This window comes from Mobula birostris, chromosome 11 (genome assembly GCF_030028105.1).
Source record: "Mobula birostris isolate sMobBir1 chromosome 11, sMobBir1.hap1, whole genome shotgun sequence".
Classification (NCBI taxonomy): domain Eukaryota; kingdom Metazoa; phylum Chordata; class Chondrichthyes; order Myliobatiformes; family Myliobatidae; genus Mobula; species Mobula birostris.
Window position 1 is genome coordinate 103,455,796 of NC_092380.1, and position 23,727 is coordinate 103,479,522.

The following is a 23,727-nucleotide window of genomic DNA, read 5'->3' on the forward strand; positions in this document are numbered from 1 at the left end:
GCATGTCACCATATACTACCCGGAGATTCATCTTGTGGGCATTCATATTAAGTACAAGAAACACAATAGAATCAATGAAGGACCACACCCAACAGGATGGACAAACAATCAATATGCAAAAGTCAACCAACTGTGCAAATACAAAAAGAAAAAAATAATTATCAATAAATAAGCAATAAATATTGAGAACATATGATGGAGAGTCCTTGAAAGTGATTCCATGGTTTGTGGGAACAGTTCAATGTTAGGGTGAGTGAAGTTGAGTGAATTTATCCCTTCTGGTTCAAGAGCCTGATGGTTGAGAGATAATAACTGTTCCTGAGCCTCGATCCCCCGATGAGGAATGGCTCATGTACCTCTGGTTTCCTCCTCCTGAAGTCAATAATTAGCTCCTTGGTCTTGTTGACGTTGAGTGGGAGGTTGTTGCTGTGGTACCACTCAGCCAGATTTTCAATCTCCCTCCTACATGCTGATTCTTCACCATCTTTGATTTGGCCCACAACAATAGTGTCATCAGCAAATCTAAATATGGCATTGGAGCTGTGCTTAGCCTCACAGTTCAAAGTAAAAAGTGAGTTGAACAAGGGGCAAAGCTTACAAGCTTGTGGTGCCTTTGTGCTGATGGTGATGTCGTTGCCAATCTGACTGTCTGGGGTCTGCAAGTGAGGAAATTGAGGATCCAGTTGCACAAGGAGGTATTGTGACCTCGATCTTGAAGCTTCTTGATTGGTTTTGATGGAATGATAGTAATGAAGGCTGAGATATAGTCAATGAAGAGCATCCTGATGTATGCATCCTCACCGTCCAGGGTTGAGTGAAGAGCCAATGAAATACAATTCCAGTCAGTTGATCAGCACAAGTCTTTAGTGTTCGGCAAGGTACCCCATCTGGGCTGGATGCTTTCCGTGATTCACCCCCTGATGGATACTCTCACGTCAGCCTCAGAGACTGAAATCACAGGGCCATCAGGGGCTGAGTGAGTTTGTGAAGGTACCTCTGTGTTCTGATGGTCAAAGCGAGCACAAAAAGAATTAATATGATCTGGGAGTGAAACCTTGTGGTCACCAATGTCGTTGGCAGGAAGTGGGGAGGCAAAGGGACAGATGATGACTCAGGTCAAGATCCTGTATTTGGACTGGAATATTGACCACCCCTTTGTCTCCATAGCTGAGTTCCTTCAGTGATTTGCTTTCTTGTTCCTTGCAAGTGGACCCAGATCCGGCTGCTTCAGTGCGCTCTTGGGCCTGGGTCCCGCCACCTCCATTCAGCCCGTACCCCAACTTTCCAATCACACCTGACGCTTAAATCGGGTGGCACTGGGTTGCTCGTTGCTCTTGCACCAGGGCCCTGCCACGTCCATAACCTCTCGGGCCTGGGATCTCTCTCACTCACTGACGTTTTCTACTTCTGTTTTGGGATGGGGTCAGATTGGGAAGAACACAGCAGACCGCCAATGGATGTCCTTTGGGTGCGGCGTGGTGTTGTTGCTGTTAACATAACACAATTACAGCCCCAGCAGCCGGGTTCGATCTCCACTGCTGTCCATAAAGAGTTTGTGGGTGTGTGGGTTTCATCTGGATTTCCTCCCACATTTCAAAGACATACAAGTTAGGAGGTTAATTGGTCACATGGGTGGAATTGGGTGGTGGGGGCTTGTTGGGTTAGACAGGTCTGTTTCCTGTACTGCGACTCTAAACAAATTTTAAAAAGATGGAAATCTCTGTTTATTATTGAAGCAGAATGCCGATATTTTGCCTGAACAATCAAAAATACCCAATGATGTTCATAAAGGAGAAAAGACCCACCATCTGAACACAAAGTATATTTTAAATAAATTAAATCTTACAAATGTTTAGATTTGCCACCATCACATGACCCCTCTCCACTTCTCCTCAACCAGGGGTTCCCAACCATTTTTCTGACCTTCTTATCATGATTAAAAATGGTGCAAAAGCAGAAACAACGACAACTGATTTCAACAGACTGCAAAAGTGTCAGTGGGTTGCATGGCCTATCTCGTTTTGTAAGAAGGTAAGAGAAAGGCTTTTTAAAATTTAATTGTTTGAAACAGGGAGCAGTGTGATGTTGATTCACCTGTCAATTATCAGCAGTTATTTCAGTCTGTACACCAATTAATAATGCTGTATTATATTGTTCTAGCAAGCACATTTATGACTGTGATCAGTATTGCCACTGTAACCTGTGCTCTTACCCAAAACAACCTCGGCCACCCACACTACATCACCTTTAAAATCCTTAACCTCACGAGAAGATAACGAATGCAAGAAGGGTAGACCTCATCTGCAACTTTAGAAAACTGAGAATTTACCTTCAAAGCCTAAAGGGACTTTGAATATGTACTTAGAAAAGAAACAAAAAATCAAAGAAGTAAATGGCAAGGGCAGAGGAATATCTTCATTAAAAAAAAAACAGCAGATGTTAGAATTTAGGAGTGAAATCAGAAATTGCTAGAAACTCTCAGTAGGTCAGATGGTATCTGTGGGAAAAGAAATGGAGTTAATGTTTCAGGTTAAAGATCTTCAGACAGAACTGGGAAAGAGTGAAGTTAGTTTTAAGGTGCAAAGAGAGTGAGCAAGGAAGGTTAGGGCAAAGGGACTATCTGTGATAGGGTAAGGTCACAGTTAGAGAGAACAGTAGAGCATAGGATAGGCCTTTTGGTACAGAATGTTGTACCAAACTACTTAAACCCCTAAGTTAACTAAATCTTTCTGCCTAAACAATGTCCTTACCAGAATCGGGTTTATTGTCACCAGCATGTGTTGTGAAATTTGTTAACTTGGCAGCAGCAGTTCAATGCAATACAGGATAATATAGAGAGAGAAAAATAATAAATATCTGTAGATCAATTACTGTAAGTAAATATATACAAATGTATACATATATATTAAATAGATTAAAATGATGCAAAAGCAGAAATAATAAATATTTTAAGAAAGTAAAAGTCAGGTAGTGTTCATGGGTTCAATGTCCATTTATGAATAATATGGCAGAGGGGAAGAAGTTGTCCCTGAATTGCTGAGTGTGTGCCATCAGGCTTCTGTACCTCCTTCCTGACGGTAACAATGAAAAGAGGGCATGCTCTGGGTGATGGAGGTCCTTAGTAGTTGATGCTGCCTTTCTGAAGCACCACTCCTTGAAGCTAGTACCCAAGATAGAGCCAACTAATTTTTACAAGTTTTTGTAGCTTCTTTTGGTCCTGTGCAGCAGCACCCTCCCACCTGCGTACCAGAGAGTGATGCAGCCTTTCAGAATGCTCTCCACAGTACATCTATAGAGGTTTTCAAGTGTTTTGGTTGACAAATCAAATCTCTTCAAACTTCTAAGAAAATACAGCCACTGACTTGCCTTCTTTATTGCTGCATCCTTTCATTTTGTGCAAATTCATGTGCCTAAGAGCTTTTTAATCACCTCCACTTGTATTTGTCTCCATCACCACCCTGCTAGTACATTCTAGACACCCATCACTCTCAGGGTAAAAAACTTGCCCTGCAGATCCCATCAAAGTTGCTGGTGAACGCAGCAGGCCAGGCAGCATCTCTAGGAAGAGGTACAGTCGACGTTTCAGGCCAAGACCCTTCGTCAGGACTAACTGAAGGAAGAGCTAAGAGATTTGAAAGTGGGAGGGGGAGGGGGAGGGGGAGATCCAAAATGATAGGAGAAGACAGGAGGGGGAGGGATGGAGCCAAGAGCTGGACAGGTGATTGGCAAAAGGGATATGAGAGGATCATGGGACAGGAGGCCCAGGGAGAAGGAAAAGGGGGGGGGGGGGAACCCAGAGGTTGGGCAAGGGGTATAGTCAGAGGGACAGAGGGAGAAAAAGGAGAGTGAGAGAAAGAATGTGTGTATATAAATAATGGATGGGGTACGAGGGGGGAGGTGGGGCATTAGCGGAAGTTAGAGAAGTCAATGTTCATGCCATCAGGTTGGAGGCTACCCAGACGGAATATAGGGTGTTGTTCCTCCAACCTGAGTGTGGCTTCATCTTTACAGTAGAGGAGGCCGTGGATAGACATGCCAGAATGGGAATGGGATGTGGAATTAAAATGTGTGGCCACTGGGAGATCCTGCTTTCTCTGGCGGACAGAGTGTAGATGTTCAGCAAACCGATCTCCCAGTCTGCGTCGGGTCTCGCCAATATATAGAAGGCCACATCGGGAGCACCGGACACAGTACATCACCCCAGCCGACTCACAGGTGAAGTGTTGCCTCACCTGGAAGGACTGTCTGGGGCCCTGAATGGTGGTAAGGGAGGAAGTGTAAGGGCATGTGTAGCACTCGTTCTGCTTACAAGGATAAGTGCCAGGAGGGAGATCAGTGGGGAGGAATCGATATGGGTAGAGCTGCGTAACACTAAGGGGCAGAAGACGCTGGTGAGAGTTGTGTACAGGCCACCTAACAGTAGTAGTGAGGTCGGAGATGGTATTTAACAGGAAATTAGATATGTGTGCAATAAAGGAACAGCAGTTATAATGGGTGACTTCAATCTACATGTAGATTGGGTGAACCAAATTGGTAAAGGTGCTGAGGAAGAGGATTTCTTGGAATATATGCGGGATGGTTTTTTGAACCAACATGTCGAGGAACCAACTAGAGAGCAGGCTATTCTGGACTGGGTTTTGAGCAATAAGGAAGGGTTAATTAGCAATCTTGTTGTGAGAAGCCCCTTGGGTAAGAGTGACCATAATATGGTGGAATTCTTCATTAAGATGGAGAGTGACATAGTTAATTCAGAAACAAAGGTTCTGAACTTAAAGAGGGGTAACTTTGAAGGTATGAGACGTGAATTAGCTAAGATAGACTGGCAAATGACACTTAAAGGATTGACGGTGGATATGCAATGGCAAGCATTTAAAGGTTGCATGGATGAACTACAACAATTGTTCATCCCAGTTTGGCAAAAGAATAAATCAAGGAAGGTAGTGCACCTGTGGCTGACAAGAGAAATTAGGGATAGTATCAATTCCAAAGAAGAAGCATACAAATTAGCCAGAGAAAGTGGCTCACCTGAGGACTGGGAGAAATTCAGAGTTCAGCAGAGGAGGACAAAGGGCTTAATTAGGAAGGGGAAAAAAGATTATGAGAGAAAACTGGCAGGGAACATAAAAACTGACTGTAAAAGCTTTTATAGATATGTAAAAAGGAAAAGACTGGTAAAGACAAATGTAGGTCCCCTACAGACAGAAACAGGTGAATTGATTATGGGGAGTAAGGACATGGCAGACCAATTGAATAATTACTTTGGTTCTATCTTCACTAAGGAGGACATAAATAATCTTCCAGAAATAGTAGGGGACAGAGGGTCCAGTGAGATGGAGGAACTGAGCGAAATACATGTTAGTAGGGAAGTGGTGTTAGGTAAATTGAAGGGATTGAAGGCAGACAAATCCCCAGGGCCAGATGGTCTGCATCCCAGAGTGCTTAAGGAAGTAGCCCAAGAAATAGTGGATGCATTAGTGATAGATTTTTCAAAACTCGTTAGATTCTGGACTAGTTCCTGAGGATTGGAGGGTGGCTAATGTAACCCCATTTTTTAAAAAAGGAGGGAGAGAGAAACCGGGGAATTATAGACCGGTTAGCCTAACGTCGGTGGTGGGGAAACTGCTGGAGTCAGTTATCAAAGATGTGATAACAGCACATTTGGAAAGCGGTGAAATCATCGGACAAAGTCAGCATGGATTTGTGAAAGGAAAATCATGTCTGACGAATCTCATAGAATTCTTTGAGGATGTAACTAGTAGAGTGGATAGGGGGGAACCAGTGGATGTGGTATATTTGGATTTTCAAAAGGCTTTTGACAGGGTCCCACACAGGAGATTAGTGTGCAAACTTAAAGCACACAGTATTGGGGGTAAGGTATTGATGTGGTTGGAGAATTGGTTAGCAGACAGGAAGCAAAGAGTGGGAATAAACAGGACCTTTTCAGAATGGCAGGCGGTGACTAGTGGGGTACCGCAAGGCTCAGTACTGGGACCCCAGTTGTTTACAATATATATTAATGACTTGGATGAGGGAATTAAATGCAGCATCTCCAAGTTTGCGGATGACACGAAGCTGGGTGGCAGTGTTAGCTGTGAGGAGGATGCTAAGAGGATGCAGAGTGACTTGGATAGGTTGGGTGAGTGGGCAAATTCATGGCAGATGCAATTTAATGTGGATAAATGTGAAGTTATCCACTTTGGTGGCAAAAATAGGAAAACAGATTATTATCTGAATGGTGGCCGATTAGGAAAAGGGGAGGTGCAACGAGACCTGGGTGTCATTATACACCAGTCACTGAAAGTGGGCATGCAGGTACAGCAGGCGGTGAAAAAGGCGAATGGTATGCTGGCATTTATAGCGAGAGGATTCGAGTACAGGAGCAGGGAGGTACTACTGCAGTTGTACAAGGCCTTGGTGAGACCACACCTGGAGTATTGTGTGCAGTTTTGGTCCCCTAATCTGAGGAAAGACATCCTTGCCATAGAGGGAGTACAAAGAAGGTTCACCAAATCGATTCCTGGGATGGCAGGACTTTCATATGAAGAAAGACTGGATGAACTGGGCTTGTACTCGTTGGAATTTAGAAGATTGAGGGGGGATCTGATTGAAACGTATAAAATCCTAAAGGGATTGGACAGGCTAGATGCAGGAAGATTGTTCCCGATGTTGGGGAAGTCCAGAACGAGGGACCACAGTTTGAGGATAGAGGGGAAGCCTTTTAGGACCGAGATTAGGAAAAACTTCTTCACACAGAGAGTGGTGAATCTGTGGAATTCTCTGCCACAGGACAACAGTTGAGGCCAGTTCATTGGCTATATTTAAGAGGGAGTTAGATATGGCCCTTGTGGCTACGGGGATCAGGGGGTATGGAGGGAAGGCTGGGGCGGAGTTCTGAGTTGGATGATCAGCCATGATCGTAATAAATGGCGGTGCAGGCTCGAAGGGCCGAATGGCCTACTCCTGCACCTATTTTTTTTCTATGTTTTAGTTAGTCCTGATGAAGGGTCTCGGCCCGAAACGTTGACTGTACCTCCTCCTAGAGATGCTGCCTGGCCTGCTGCATTCACCAGCAACTTTGATGTGGGTTGCTTGAATTTCCAGCATCTGCAGAATTCCTCGTGTTTGTCCCTGCAGATCCCTTTGAGCTTGCCCCCTGTCACTTTAAGTGGACGCCCTCAATTATTAGACATTTCAACCCTGGGGAAAAAGAGATACTGTCTGTCTACTCTATCTATGCCTATGATAAGCTTATAAAATTCTTTCAGGCATCCCCTCAAATTTTGCCACTCCAGAGAAAAAAATACCCAAGTTTGACCATCCTCTCATATAGCATATGCAGGCATCATATTGCTATGGTGAAATGCTCTTTACAAAATCTGATTGATTAATGGTGCCAGTTGGAGAGAAAGCAAAGGTACAGTAAAAGCTGTGAAAAGCAGGTCAGAACTGGTACAGGAAAAATAAAATCAAAATCCGAATGTGAGACCTGTCATGTATCTCAGGAAGTGTCTGGAGGACAGAAGAACTGAATTTGTAAACAGCAAGTGGATTGCTCATTTGGGAGCTTGTATATGCAGATGTACTAAATATGCATTTCTGCCTTTTCTAAGTTACCTCGCTCTTCAGAATTCAACTTAAAATCTACCTGCCCCCCACAAATTTCTATGTTGGTAGAGTGATTTTATATTTGAATATATAAGAATACAGCACAGTACAGGCTCTTTAACCCATGATGTTTTGCTGACCTTTTAACCTACTTCAAGATCAATTTAACCCTTCCCTCCCACTAAATCCTCCAATGTCTTTCGCCCACCTGCCTACCTTATGTAACGCCCTGGGGCAGGTTTCACTGCTGATATAATGGTTGCTCTATAGCAGCAGTGTTTGGGTTATGACTAGAGATAACGGGGGCTTTGGAAGGTGCGCCGTCCAATAAAGGGAGTGTTTCTTCTTATGTGCCTGAGACCAAGGTGATCTGGGTCTTCTTACTCAGTGGAAGATGGGGAGCAAAAATGCCAGAATGGAGAGGTCGTAGACTGCAGGACGAAGTGAACTTGGAATGGGGCCAGGAGTCGACGATGCCTGGGGGCCAGGGAAGGGTGGGATAACGATGGAGGACTAATGGATGGGAAACTATGAGCTCCAATGTGCACGTTAGACTGTTTCATTAAAATGGGCCCTTTTCTTTATGTTTTTCTTTATTAACTCTCTAGTCAAATTAAGAATTATAAAGCTAAATTGTTTAATTGCATATGGTGTACTGTCTGTTATTTCATGGTACTGACTTGTAACAGGGGAACACATCACGCAGCATCCACACAAACAAACAAGAGGTTTTACACCTCAGATGTCATACGTTTGGCAGGGCCAGGGACCGCCTTTCCTTGTCTAATGATGCCGGCTGAACCTGAGACTTACACTTATATGTCCATAATTAGGAGAATGGGCAGAGAAATGGCAGATGGAATTTGGTGTCAGGAAGTGTATGCACTTTGGTAGAAGAAATGAAAGGGTTGACCATTTTCTAAATGGAGAGAAAATACAAAAAAACAGAGGTGCAAAGGGACTTGGGAGTCCTTGTGCAGGATTCTCAAAAGGTTAATTTGCAGGTTGAGTCTGTGGGTGAGGAAGGCAAAAGCAACGTTAACATTCATTTCGAGAGGACTGGAATATAGAGCAAGGATGTAATGTTGAGACTTTATAAAGCAATGGTGAGGCCTCACTTGGAGTATTGTGTGCAGGTTTTGGCCCCTTATCTTAGAAAGGATGTGTTGAATCTGGAGAGGGTTCAAAGGAAGTTCGCTAAAGTGATTGCAGGATTGAATGATTGAATGGCTTGTCATATGAAAAGTGTTTGATGGCCCTGGGCCTGTATTCAGAAACATGAGGGGTGACCTCATTGAAATCTATCAAATGGTGAAAGGCCTTGATAGAGGGGACATGGAGAGGATGGTGGGGGAGTCTAAGACCAGAGGACACAGCCTCAGAATAGAGGAGTGTCCTTTTAGAATAGAGATGAGGAGGAATTCCTTTAGTCAGAGAGTGCTGAATCTGTGGAATTCTTTGCCACAGGCAGCTCTGGAGCCATCTTATATATATATTTAAGGCAGAGGTTGATAGATTCTTGATTGGTCAGGGCATGAAGGGGTATGGGGAGAAGGCAGGAGATTGGGGCTGAGAGGAAAAATGTATAGCTAATATGAAATGGCGGAGCAGACTCAATAGGACAAATGGCCCAATTCTGCTCCTATATCTTATGGTCTTCTAATGTATCTTCCTCCAACACCATCCAAGGCCCTGTTCTGTGCACCCACCACTCTTTGTGTAAACACCCGCCTCTGACATCCCCTATACTTTCCACCAATCACTTTAAAATTATGCACCCTTTTATTAGCCATTTTGCCTGGGAAAAAGGCACTGGCTATCCACTCATTGTTTGCCTTTTATCATCTTGTGCACCTCTATCAAGCCACTTCTCATCCTCCTTTATTTCAAAGAGAAAAGCCCTGGCTTGTTCAACCTTTCCTCACAGGACATGCTCTCTAATCCAGGCAGCATCCTGGAAAATGTCCTCTACATCCTCTCTAAAGCTGCCACATCCTTCCTCTGATGAGGCACCAGAACTGAACAAAATATTCGAAGTATGGTCTAACCCATGTTTTATAGAGCTGCATCATTATCTTCTGGCTCTTGAAATTAATCCCCCAGCTAATTAGACAAATGGACCATACACCTTCTGAACGATCCTATCAACCAACACCATAACTTAAAGGGATCTATAGATGTATGCATTTGATGAAGTTCAGAAATAAGAACAGAAGAACTAATGTTGGGAGGATTAACATTAAATCATGCTCATTATAAGTTAAAAGGCTGCCTGTTTTACCTTCCTCAATCCATAACCGAACCTCGCTTATCTATTAGTAAATCCTTAGCCTAAATTATTTTCTTTGTCAACAGAGTGAATGTCACCATCTCTGTGACACTGCTTCTGTTATTTAGCATTCAAGGATAGGTTAGAATAAATGTGTAAATGCTTCTGAAGAAGCTGGCGGTTAATTAACATCAGTGTAACCTTCATGTGAATTTGAAGCTTACATAAAAAAAATAGAATGTTATCCCTGAGCAATGTGTTTAGGCAGAATTAGAATTTGGCATTTGCTGGAAGTCATTAAAAAAGGAAAATCAAAAAAAATTTTACAGATGCTGGAAATTTGAAATAAAAACAGAAAATGGCTGGTAACACTCAGCAAGCCAGACAATATCCGATGTAAGAGAATTAGATTTACATTTTCAATTTGAAGACCCTTCATCAGAAAAGATAGACAAGGATAGATGGTGAAATAGGAGAAAGAACAGTTAAAACAATGTTTGTATATATATACACGTCTCTTCCAAAGGTGGGGTAAGGCACTCCCTCCCTTCGCTAGCCTGCAGGTCTCCCTTGGACAAGGTGCAGCATCTGCTAAGCACGCCCATCCCCAATTAGGGTCACATGAAGCCATTATGGTCATATAAGCAGCTGGTACATATCACAAGTCCTAGTTATGTGACCACTGACACCAGGCAGACAATCTCTGAAGAGTATTGATAATGGCTGCGGTCACCTGTCTTGTAAAGACACTGCCCAGAAGGCGGCAATGGCAAACCAGTTCTGTAGAAAAGAAAGCTGCCAAGAACAGTCATGGTCGCCTATTCATACGACACAGCAAATAATGAGGATGATGATATTTTTAGACTGAATCACAAAGTAGTAAATTTCAGATTGTTTAACCACTTTATGAAGGTAATTTTGCTTTGTTTTACTTAACTTAACATTATTTTTCAGAGATTATGCCATGGTGAACAGAGATACGTGCCGATAAACTTCACCTACATTTATGCTACATTTAAAAAAAAATTATTAATTGGTCTTTTAACAGAAAAAATGGTTCTGAACTAGATCTTAAAATTAATAAGGGGCTTGAAGGAGATGATTGATGCGTGATTTCACATGGTGATGGGGAGGTGAGTGGCTGGCGTGAGGGAGCAGGTAGAACTTTGGCCTCATTACTCCAGTGACCCAAGTCTGGTGCAATCTTGTGGAGTTTGCACAATTTTCCATTGAATGGGTGAACTTCCATGGATGTTCTGGTTCCCTCCCATGGACTAAAGATGTGCAGGTACAGTAAGTGTGTAAACTGGTCACTGCAAGTTATCTCTGAGGTATTAGAGTATGGAGAGATAATTGGAGGGAGTTGATAGACATGCCTGAGAGAATAGGTTACATGGAAATAATGGGGGTGGAGGAACTGAATTACACTGAAGGACAGTATAGAATCAATGGGCTGAACAGCTTCCTACTACACTATGAGAAGATATTAAAAACAAAATCAAGCACCAGAGGAGATGCAGATTGTTGTGAAGAAATTCAGGAGGAAAGGGGGGCTTATATTGATAAGGTGAATTGCAGTAGGTGGGAGGAGAGGAGAGAATATACAGTAGAATATAGAAAACAAAATTACAATAAAGGCTCTTCAGCTCACAATTTTATGCTGCCTTTTTTACCTACTTTGTGAGCAATCTAACCCTATCCTCCTACATAGTCCATAAACCTCTATTAATCTTTTATCCATATTCTTGTCTCAGAGTCTCTTAACATATCAGCCTTGACCAATACCCCTGGCAATGAATTCCAGATACTTACCAGCCTCTGTGTAAAAAAAAACCTACCTCTGACATCTCCGCTAAACTTTCCTCCACTCATCAGAAAAGGATGTCCTCTGGTATTAGCCATTGCTACCCAAGGAAAAAAAGGTCCTCTCTACCTATAATCTTATACACATCTGTCAGGAGGCCTCTCGTCCTCTTTCACTCCAAAGAGAAAAGCCCAAGTCTACTCAACCTTTCCTCATCAGACATTCTCTCTCATCCAAGCAGCATCCTGGTAAATCTTCTCAGCTCCATTGGTAAAGCCTCCCTATAATGAGGTAACAAGGACTGAACACCATGTTCCAAGTGTGGTCTAACCACAGTTTTGTAGAGCTGTAACAGTACCGTGTGGCTCTTGAGCTCGGTCCTTTGACTAATAAAGGTGTTGGCATCAGCCTGAAAGTCAGAATGATCTGCTTTTTCTCTGAATTATTTAGTTGCCAGATGAAAGTGAAGTTAAGGTTAGGATAAGCCCCTCCCCCACCCAGTTGCAGGAGGGAGAATAATCAACGTATAATCCTCGTACATTCTCAGCACCAGAAGGCTTGGGACATTGAGCATACTTCCTCCCCGACAGACACAAATTAACCACGAGCGGATATTAAAACAATTATTGTCAGTATTTGTAACATTTGTCTTGCATTTCCTCATGCAAGTTCTATTTAATTCACTGAATTAAAAATAGTAGTGTAGTGGTCAGCACAACGCTTTGCAGTGCAGGTGACCTGGGTTCAATTCCTTCCACTGCCTGTAAAGAGATTATACGTTCTCCCTGTGATCGCATGGGATGCCTCTGGATGCTGCGGTTTCCTCCCACAGTCCAAAGACATACCGGTTGCTAGGTTAATTAGTAAATTGTCCTGTGATTAGGCTCAGATTAAATTGGGTGATTGCTGAGCAGCGCAGCTCAAAGGGCCGGAAGGACCAATTCCGTGCTGGATCGTAATCAATCAATTAAAAAAAAAGCTCTGGTCAGACCAAACGTGGGGGGTGCAGAGGAGATGCTGACAGAACTGGAGAGCATATCTTATGAGGACAGTTTGAGCAAGCTAGGGAGTCTTTGGAGTGAAGGAGGATGAGATGTGACTTGATCGAGGTGTACAGGATGGTAAGAGGCATAGATAGAGTGGAGGACCAGCATCTTTTTCTAGGATGGAAATGGCAAATACGACGGACATAATTTTAAGATGCTTGGAGGAAAGTATGGGGGGATATTTGAGACAGGTTTTTTTTTTAAACAGGGAGATAGATGGGTGCGTGGTATGTGCTGCCAGGGGAGGTGGTAGAGGCGGATACATTAGGGACATTAGCGACATTAGGGTTGAAAGAAAAATGGAGAACCATGTAGAAGGGAAGGTTTTGATTAATTTTAAAGTAGGTTAAAGGGTGGGCACAACATCGTGGTCCAAAGAACCTGTAATTTGCTGTATTGTTCTATGTTGTACTGCGCATGCACATATGCATGCCATTCAGATAAGGCTGCCTAGGCGGGCCACACTGAAATTTGTAAATGACTGAGCTTAATTTTATGCTGATAAATGTTTGCCATATATAGTCATACTTTATTGATCCCGGGGGAAATTGGTTTTCGTTACAGTTGCACCATAAATAATAAATAGTAATAGAACCATAAATAGTTAAATAGTAATATATAAATTATGCCAGTAAATTATGAACTAAGTCCAGGACCAGCCTATCGGCACAGGGTGTCTGACTCTCCAAGGGAGGAGTTGTAAAGTTTGATGGCCACAGGCAGGAATGACTTCCTCTGACGCTCTATATACCACTTTTTTTCTGTAGAAACTACCGTGCTTTTATTTGGAGAGGTTGCTGTAGTTTGTTTCCTCTGTTCTTTAAATACAATAAATTGTGTTTGCTCTGTAACAGGCCGCTGAGTCATACACCTTTGCCATTTCCAGCTCTCTGGCTGACGTTCACTTTTATTAGGTACAGCTGTACCTAATGAAATGATGAAATGTACCTGATGAACTGATAAGCCAAGCTTTGGGCCTACTCCAGGGTTCAGATCTGAGGACTCAGTTTTGGTTGGAAATGCTGTTGTTCGTTTTAATTGTTTGTATGATTTGTTTTTCCTTTCTCTTGTGCATCGAGTGTTGGTCTTTTATTTTTATTCTTTTTTTCTAATTGGGTTCTTTCGGGTTTCATGCTTTGTGGCTACATGTGAGCAAGCAAATCTCAAAGTTGTATAACTTATACATTCTGTGATAATAAACGTACTCGAATCTTGTACACCTGCTCATTAATGCAAATATTTGATGAACTAATCCCGTGGCAGCAACTGAATGCATAACAACATGCAGACATGATCAGACTAGGGAAGTCTTCCTCTCCCAGAGGAGAAAAGAAAAGGATAAAAAGAAAAATGTCCAACCAACTGAGCCAATATCACAGATGGATGACAGACAGACACCAAAAATTAAGGGACCCAAAGTTTTACAATTAGTGGCCATTTTATTCGGTACACCTGCTCATTAATGCAAATATGTAATCAGTCAATCAAGTGGGAGCAACGCAATGAAAAAAAGCATGCCGACATGGTCAAGAGGTTCACTTGTTGTTCAGAAAATGCCTTGTTAATGAGAGAGGTCAGAGGAGAATGGCCAGGCTGGATCAAGCTGACAGGAAGGTAACAGTAATTCAAATAGCTGTGTTATTTGAGTTTCTGATGTGGAGAAGAGCATCTCTGAATGTACAACACATTGAAGCTTGAAGTGGATGGGCTACAGCAGCAGAGGACTGCTGAGAAGATCATTGAAGTCTCACTTCCCCCCCATCAGAAATATTTATCAGGCACACTGCCCACGTAGGGCTCTAACAATCACTTCCATTTGTCCAACAATCTCAGGCAGGAGGTACCGTAGCATATGGACAAGGACATTTAGGATGGGAAATAGCTTCTTCCCCCAGGCTGTGAAACTACTGAATAATCTGACACCACTTGGGTCTTATGACATATGAACTGCCAGTAGTGTTATCTTGTTTATTTTTTAACTTGTGTCATAAATGCACCTTATTATTTGTTAATTTGTTTGCGGTAATATTACTTTCTGTGATGCGTGTGAGTTATATGTACCTTGTGGTTCACCTTGGTCCTCCAGGAACGTGTTTTGATTGGCAGCGTATAGGTGTATGGTTGAACAATAATAAGCTTCAACTTACACTCAATGGCTACATTATTATGTACAGGAGGTATCGAATAAAGTGCCCACTAAGTGTAGTGTTTGGCAATAAGAACTTGCCCTAAAATGTTAGGTGTCTCAATCATGATGCATAATGCCCTATAACTGCATTGTCCTAATACTACAGAAAAACGTCTATGTTGTATAAACATCAAATGTAAACTTATTTCCATAGATGCTGCCTGACCTACTGAGTTCCTTCAGCATTTTAGACCCTAAGATCGTGAGATAGAGAAGCAGAATTAGGCCATTTAGCCCATCAAGTCCTCTCGCCATTTTATTGTGGCTGATCCAATTTTCCTTTCAGTCCCAGTCCTTCTCCCTGTATCCCTTCCTGCTCTGACCAATCAAGAATCTATCAACCTCTGCCTTAAATATACTTAAAGACTTGGTCTCCACAGCCATCTGTGGCAACAAATTCTACAGATTCACCACTCTCCGGTTAAAGAAGTTCCTCCTCATCTCTGTTCTAGAATGACACCTCTCTATTCTGAGGCTGTGTCCTATTGTGCGTGTTGCTACGGTACTGTGCAATAAGCCTTAGCAATGTAGGTATAGCAGGGTGCTTAAGACTTTTGCACAGTACTATATTTGTCATAGTGCAGCAGAGAGTAAGTTTATTAATCTGGTGGCAAGCAAAGCATGTTGGGAAGTGTGAGGGTGAAGCGCCATGGGAGGGGGTGTGAGACAGGTGGTAGAAGAGAGCTGGAGGGGGGTTGTGCAGGTGCAGATACACCCAGCCCCGAGACACCATGCAAAGTCATTTAATTTCAAATGATTGGTTTATTGATTATTACAGAATGTCTCCCTGGAACTTCCCACTCCCTCCCCTCCTCCTTCCCCTTTTCCTAACCATGATTCCCTTGTCTCTGCCCCCTTCCCACTCTCCGTCCACAATAGAGACCCAGATCGGAATCAGGTTTATCATCACTCACATATGTCATCCTCCAAGAGGACCACAACCCTGTCGGAGGGGCTGGAGGCTTGTGTGCTTCAATGACCCAGAGAGCTATGTTGGCTGGAGTCTGGGCCTTGTGCTTTGGCTCGTGGTAGGGTCACCAATGCCAAAAAGGTCAAAGGATAGAGGCCAGACTAAGACTGGTCACCAATTCTCCGGTTTTCAGGGTTCAGCTCAGGGCTTACAACCCTGACAGGTAAAACAAAATTGTTTTGGAATGTACATCCGTGTGCAATTGTATGGACAGTTGAAAATGAAGAACCTTCATTGCTGTCCTAAACATTAGGGACAGTAAATAAGTACTTATCTTATGAAATGTGCTTTCTTTGTGGCAGCAATGCAGTGCACTACATAAAATCACTACAGTACTGTGCACTGTAGTGTAGTAAAAAACCTGCTCTTATAACCATTAATGGTTTGATCCTAAATTTAGAGACTAGAATAATGCTCAAACCACAAAACTAATGTGACTAAAACATTAAAGGAAGTTTAGACATGAGCATTTTTTAAAGATCAAAGTCCACCGGAAAGACAAAAATAAGGATGTTTAAATAACAATAATCTGTACCGCCCTAAGTTTAAACTGGCTGCTTACAGATGAAATGGTTCGATTAACTTGTCATATTAATCTTATCTTTGGAAGAGGATCAAATTCCATCGCACATTCTGAGATAGGAACAGCCTGGATGCTGCTTCTGTGACATTTCATTGTCTTTTCTTGCCAGAATTGTAATGCATCGGCATTTTGACACACTCCCTATAAATCTTCTTGAAAAATTTCTCCACCAAGAAATGCATGCTGTTTTGGCAATCTCTCTGTGATGTTGCTTAGCAGCTGTGTGCTGTTAAGATTTATTTTGGAAAACCTGCCCACGCGGACCTGTGAGCTATACAATGATAATTTCCTTTTATAGAGAAAAGGGATGCAAATATTTTAAGAGATTCTAAATCAGTGTTCAACTGGCAGTGTGTAGGAATTACACGGAAAGAGCATGGCATCAGAGCAATGGCAAAGTTACTTACCAGTTATACACTTGCATTTGCACATGTAAAGTGAGCTGGATGCACAATTTTATGACACTTAAACACAAGAGATTCTGTAGATCCCGGAAGTCCAGAGCAACACACACTAAATACTAGAGGAACTCAGCTGGTCAGGCAGCATCTATGGAGAGGACTAAAGTATCAAAGTTTAGAGTTGAATCCATAAGATATAGGAGCAGAATTAGAATATCTGGCCCATTGAGTCTGCTCAGTTATTTCATCATGGCTGATCCATTTTTCCCCTCAGCCCCAATTTCCTGCCTTCTCTCTGTATCCCTTCATGCCCTAACCAATCAAGAACCTATTAACCTCTGCCTTAAATATTCATAAAGACCTGGCCTTCACATTTGCCTGTGGCAAAGAATTCCACAGATTCACCCCTCTCTGGCTGAAGAAATTCCTCATCTCCACTCTAAAAAGACACCCTCTATTCTGAGGCTGAATCCTCTGGTCCTACACTCTCCCACCATAGGAAACATCCTCTCCATATCCACTCTACAAGGCCATTCACCATTCGATAGGTTTCAATGAAGTCACCCCTCATTCTTCTGAATTCTAGTGAATATAGGCCCAACGCCATCAAATGCTCTTCATGTGACAAGCCATGCAATCCTGGAATAATTTTCGTGAACCTTCTTTAGACCCCTCCATTTTCAGCACATCCTTTCTAAGATAAGGGACCCAAACCATTTGTCAGGACTGGAAAGGAAGGGGGAAGAAGCCAGAATAGGAAGGAAGTAAAGGAGCTCATGCTGGTGGGTGATAGGTGAGGGGTAAGGTGAGTTGGGGGGGCTGCAGGGGGGCAGGGGTACAAAGTGAGAAGCTGGGAGATGATAGGTGGAAAAGGTAAAGAGTTGAAGAAGGAATCTGATTAGAGAGGACAGTGAACCATGAGGAATAAAATTTTTCAATTAGTTAGTACTTCTTCGATATGTGCTAAACGTACTTTAATACAATTTAAAGTAGTACACGGAGCTCATATGTCCAAAGATAAACTAGCCCGTTTTCATTCCCATATAAACCCTACTTGTGATAGATGTCACACTGAAGTGTTTCTTTAACTCATATGTTTTGGTCCTGTCCTCTTTTGGAAAAAAATTGGAAAGACATTTTTGATATTATTTCAACAGTTCTATGCTTTGATTTAAAAACCCATCCTATTACGGCAATCTTTGGATTGCCAATGGTAGAACATAGATCTTTATCTTCTTCAGCCTCTCGAATGATAGCTTTTGTTACTTTAATGGCGAGAAGATCTATTTTGTTGAACTGGAAGGAAATTAACCCTCCAACTACATTCCAATAGTTTTCTCAAACCATATTAAGTTTAAATTTAGAAAAAATTAGAAGTGATATTTTTGACTCTTCAGTTAAATTTGAAGATACCTGGAAACATTTTATGCAACATTTTCATATGATGTAATCTGACCTTCCCGAATCTTTTTTCTAAAATTATATGTAGGAGTAGAGTTAGCGATATTATGGATCTTGTCTGATACAAGTTGTTGGTCTAGCCCTGTTTTGCCTTTTTTTTTTTGTTTTTTTTTCTTTTTTTCTTTTGGGGTTTTTTTTGTTTATGTATTTTTTTTTCTTTTTATTTCTTTGTTAATGTTTAATCTCATTATGAGTTTGGAAGTCTTTTATTTCTATGTTACTTAAAATTCATTTTATATATGCTGATGAACATTTTTCCAATCTCTTTGTACCAACTTTGTTATTGAGTTTATAATTTTGAAAAATTAATAAAAAGATTTAAAAAGAAAGAAAGAAAAGAGCCATGGGAGAAAGGGAAGGAGGGGCACCTGAGGGAAGTGATGTAAGAAAGGGGCCAGAATGGGGAGTGGAAAAGGAGGGAGGGAGTAATTAGAGGAAGTCAGAGAAATTGAGGTGCATGTTATGACTGTTATTTTCCCCTGGTATTTAATGATTTCATCTTCTTTCCAATTGTGATCTTGGTAACCCTTCCTAGAACTACATCACTATAATCCTCAAGGCATGGCCCTTTGGGTATTCAGAGGTCCACTCAGGTTACCACAGTGGCACAACAAGTGGAGCTCCACCAAACTAGGATTTACCGCTACCCTGGGTGATGTCTGGGTGGAGTTTGCACGTTCTCCCTGTGTCCCCATGGGCTTCCAGCATGTGCTTGTTTTAAAGAGATGCAGGATGGTAGATTAACTGGCACTGGAACTTGTCCTCAGTGTATATATGGAAAATCTGGTTGGTTCCTTGCCATAGCCAGTGTTAGAGTCATGGGGAAAGTTTCCCCTACCTATTAAATGCTCTCAAATGGCGTGCACCTCAAATATCCTCTGACAACCACAGACCAGCTCCTGGCTTTCATGTGTGCCTTAGCTACTAGACCCAGTGCAACTGTTTTGAATTGACAGGAGAAGGGATGAAGGTGGTTTACTGGTGCCTTAAAACCAATCAATCGGGCAGATGGGGCTTGTCAGCCAATCTAGGAGAAGGAAAAATATGATCTCAAAACTCTGCTGCCATGTGGCTATATCCTCTAATGGGGAAGGCTTTGGGAGTAAATCCTGAAGAAAGATCTGGAGCTGGAGTCGCTAAGGTCATCCTACATTCAGTTCAACACTGACTGGCAGCTCCTGCTATGCCATTGATACCAAACTGTATCAGTCTCTGCCATTGCTTTAGCTTCATCCGACGTGTGAAGAGGGGGAGCCTGCTACATGGGCAGAAGCTTGTTCCCCATATTGTACTATCTTGGCTTGCATTTCTATATAGCTAGGTTGCACCATCCATTGTCAATTCTGACCACTGGAAGCCTCTGAATATGGGATTAGTGTAGACAGATGCTTGATGGTTAGTGTGGAGTTGGTGGGATTTGATTCTACTCGGTGTGACTCTGTGATCAAAGGCATCCGTGTCTTCAACTTTCCAGCTCCTTCTATTCTGGGCCACTCTCCCTAAACCTTTCTGACTCTCTTCCTCTCAGGCGTTTTATAGAACCCGCCTCTTTTACTGCACATTTGGTGAGCTATTCTAACAGGTTGTCTCTGGCACTTGCCACAATTTGACATGCAGGGGGCTAAGCTCACAGGGCGTATGCATCCTCACAAGGAGACAAGCAGTGTACCATAGTGGTAGACAGCAGAGGACATAGTACTGATGTCCAGACCCACGTGTGTGGTTTTAGTTATATGCACTGTGTGGTGTACCTTGCTACGGACAAACATCGTTTCATTTGGTGGCATATGGGCATATAATAGAATGGCAATACATTTGAAATTGAACTTAAAATGAGGGAAAAAGGAATCCACTGATATGGTCAGACAGTGTAAGAAGGGAATGAAGGACAGATGGTGCATAAATAGCAGTCAATTAGGTCAATAAGGATATGCTGCACAACAAGTATGATCCAGTGTACAACTAAATCGGTACCTTTCTTTCGAGCTGTATCTTCTGGATCCATATTTCTGCTTACGGTGACGACTTTTAACACCAAGTGATTTCCTCCCTGACGAATCATGTTCACCACTTGCCTGTGGCCGACCTTTACCACATTTTCATTATTGACCTGCACGAGATTGAAAATGTAAATAAAACAACGGTGGTTTACAGCAAAGATCTACAGCATTCCTCTTCTTGCATGTTTGTGAAGTACATGTTAATGTCACACTATTCTATTCGGAAAGAAAGTTTGGGCATTTTACTGTTCATTTTATTCACCTACACCGAGTCCCATAAGCAGTGATGAGCTCAACAGTACAGATAACTCAAGAAATATACTGATCAAAGTTCAAAGTAAATTTACTATCCAAGTACATACACTTGCAGGCATTCACCGTAGAACCAATAAATACAATAGAATCAATGAAAAACTAAAAATCTGATAAATAGTAAGGAGGCAATTTTGTAAATGGTCTTTTTGGGTGTGGAGCTGGGTATTGTGTAGGCACTCTGCTAACAGTTCACTTGATATGTCTTAAACACAAGAGATTCTACAGCTGCTGGGAATCTTGAGGAACGCACACAAGGTGTTGGAGGAATTCAGCAGATTAGGCAACATGTATGGAAAGGAGTAAAACGTTGATGTTTATCAGGACTGGAGAGGAAAGGGAAAGGGAAAAAACCTCCTAGCTTCTTATTTTCCCCCCCCCCCCACCAACCTACCCACCTCCCTCCCTCACCTGGCTTCATAATCACCTGCCAGAACGTACTCCTTTCTCTCCACCCCTCCCCCAGCCTTCCTATTTTGGTTGTTCTCCCTTCCTCTCAAGTCGTGATGAAGGGTCTCAGCCTGAAACGTTGACTATACTGCCTGACCTCCTGATTTCCTCCAGCACCTTGTATGTGTGTTCACCTCATATACCTGCCTCATTGTTTGAATAATAGCAATTTCTGAATTCCTCCTTCAGTATGGTTTATCCTTAATGATAATCCTACAGATATTTCTACCACATAAAGATAGTATGCAACAGGGGTTCCCAAACTTTTGTATGCCAGTGACCAATACAATTAAGCTAGGGGTCCATGGACTGCAGGTTGGGAACACTTGGTGTAGATCCTGAACTATTTGTGGCAACAAAACACAAGACAGAGCTAAGACAACACCTTTCAAACCTCCATCTACTTAGAGTAACAGGTATGAAAGAGATAGATCTTAGACAACAAGATACACCTTGGACAACATCTTACAAACCTCTCTCGGCATGAAGGAAAACCTACCACCTTCTGTAGGTTCCCTACCCAGCTGCAAAACATTGCGGCCTGCAAGTATATCGCTGCACCTTCACCGTTGCTAGGCCTAAATCTAAGGGCTCCTTCACCAACAGCTCTGTGGGAGCACCTTCACCTGAAAGACTGCAGTGATTGATGAAAGTGGCTCTCCTACACAGTGGCATTGGGAATCAGACAATATGCCAGCTTGTCAACAACGCTTGGATGATGTCAATGAACAAATAATAAAAGTTGCAGACACTGTGGTTTCCAGCTATCATATGGAATACACTTCAGGCAATCAGACGAAGTTCTGACTGGGTCATCAGCAGGTGATTTTGACTGCAATAGCCAAGCTAATCTTGCTATGGTCACTACTGGAAACAGGCCAGTTCAATATTGAAAGCAGGAATGAGCAAGTGGGGGGGCACTAACCATTAAGCAGAAGTCACTTTGCAAGGTAATTTAAACAAAATGACCAGAGGCGACTTTGAGCTTTCACGTAGTGAAGAGACAGGGTCCTTTTATTTTAGATAATGATCTGCTATTTTGAACAAGTGAAGCTGGCTGACTTGACAACCTGAGAGGAGAAAGCTAAGGCAGCAGGTAAAATGAAGGGTCTGGATGGGAGGGTAAATGAAGCCCAGTGTTTAGACTGAATGACAATAGACCATAATTTCATCAAGTGGACTTGGTGGGCGTTAGGTGATGAGGTGACAATAAATGGCTCTGTACAGGATTAAACCTTGAGAGAAGCACAATCTCAAAGCCGTTCCCATGATCACTGGGGTAAGTAATGAAGTAAGGATGCCTAATCTCCAGTAGTGGCACTAGAACTGTTAGCTGCTGCAACGCAGGCAAAAAAAATAGATGTAAGCATAAATTACAGGTGCTCTACAGAGGAAAGGCAGTACTTCATTTCTAAGAGCTTTTAAATGGAAAAATTAGCAGAGCAGGATGTAGAAGTGATGAAACTCCATCCAGGAATTAAACTGTAACATCATTCTGAACCAGAGAATTCATTCCCTGAAGTGAAGAAAGGCAAGGATAGAGGAATTCATTTGCTGGTATTGGTTTATTACTGACATACAGCGATACAGTGAAAAACATCAGTTCTGCATGCCATTTGAAAACAGAAGTGCTTTGTGCTGGTACAAGAGAAAAGCAGTAACAGAATGCAGAGTATGGTGTTACAGTCAAATAGAAAGTGCAATGCAGGTAGACGATGATGTGCAATGGCTATAATGAAGTAAATGGTGAAGTTAAGAGTTCATCCTTAAAGTACAAGAGCTCCATTCAATGGTCTGATAACGGTGGGATAGCAGCTGTCCTTGAGCCTGGTGGTCAGTGTTTTCAATGTTTCGTTTCTCCTGATTTAATCCCAGCCTTTTCACTGGACAATTAAGTGACCCATTAACCTACCAACTGGTCTGCCTTTGGACTGTGGGAGCAAACCGGAGCATGTGGAAGAAAGCGACACAGTCACGGAGAGAACGTACAGATTCCTTCACAGGGACAACGTTATAGGCAGTGGCAGGAATTGAACCTGGTTGCCTGTACTGTAAAGCGTTGTGCTAACCCCTATGCTACAGTGCTGCCCACACTGTCCAAGGTGGGAATGGTCTATGACAGTGGTCACCAACCAGCGGGCCGCGGACCGGTACTGGGCTGCAAAGCATGTGCTACCGGGCCATGAGGAAACGATATGAGTCAGCTGCACCTTTCTGCATTCCCTGTCATGCACTGTTGAACTTGAACATCGGGTTGCCAACTGTCCCGTATTTGCCAGGACATCCCGTATATTGGGCTAAATTGGTTTGTCCCGTATTTCCCCCGCTAAGGTACAGCGTTCCTATGAAACTTTTTGTGCCGAAATGGTGTGAAGCAAAGAACTAATTACCATTAATTTATATGGGAAAATTTTTGAGCGTTCCCAGACCCAAAAAATAACCTAACAAATCATACCAAATAACACATATAACCAAAAATAAATAACACTAACATATAGTAAGGGTAGGAATGATATGATAAATACACAGCCTATATAAAGTAGAAATAATGTATGTACAGTATAGTCGGGAAGATGAAGGCAAAACCGATTAGTGGGGAAAAATTCGGCACGTACACACATGCACACACAGGTGCCCG

At 42.4% G+C, this 23,727-nt stretch overlaps 1 protein-coding gene across 3 annotated transcripts in view; it reads right to left on the reverse strand.

Moving 5' to 3' along the window:
• LOC140205282 (SH3 and multiple ankyrin repeat domains protein 2-like) overlaps window positions 1-23,727 on the reverse strand; it is a 1,215,789-nt gene that overhangs the window by 102,690 nt on the left and 1,089,372 nt on the right. For all 3 annotated transcript variants that reach the window (XM_072272778.1, XM_072272777.1, XM_072272779.1), the window contains one exon: window positions 20,302-20,437. In XM_072272778.1, the coding sequence (XP_072128879.1) occupies window positions 20,302-20,437 (136 nt within the window). The remainder of the gene's footprint in view (window positions 1-20,301; window positions 20,438-23,727) is intronic.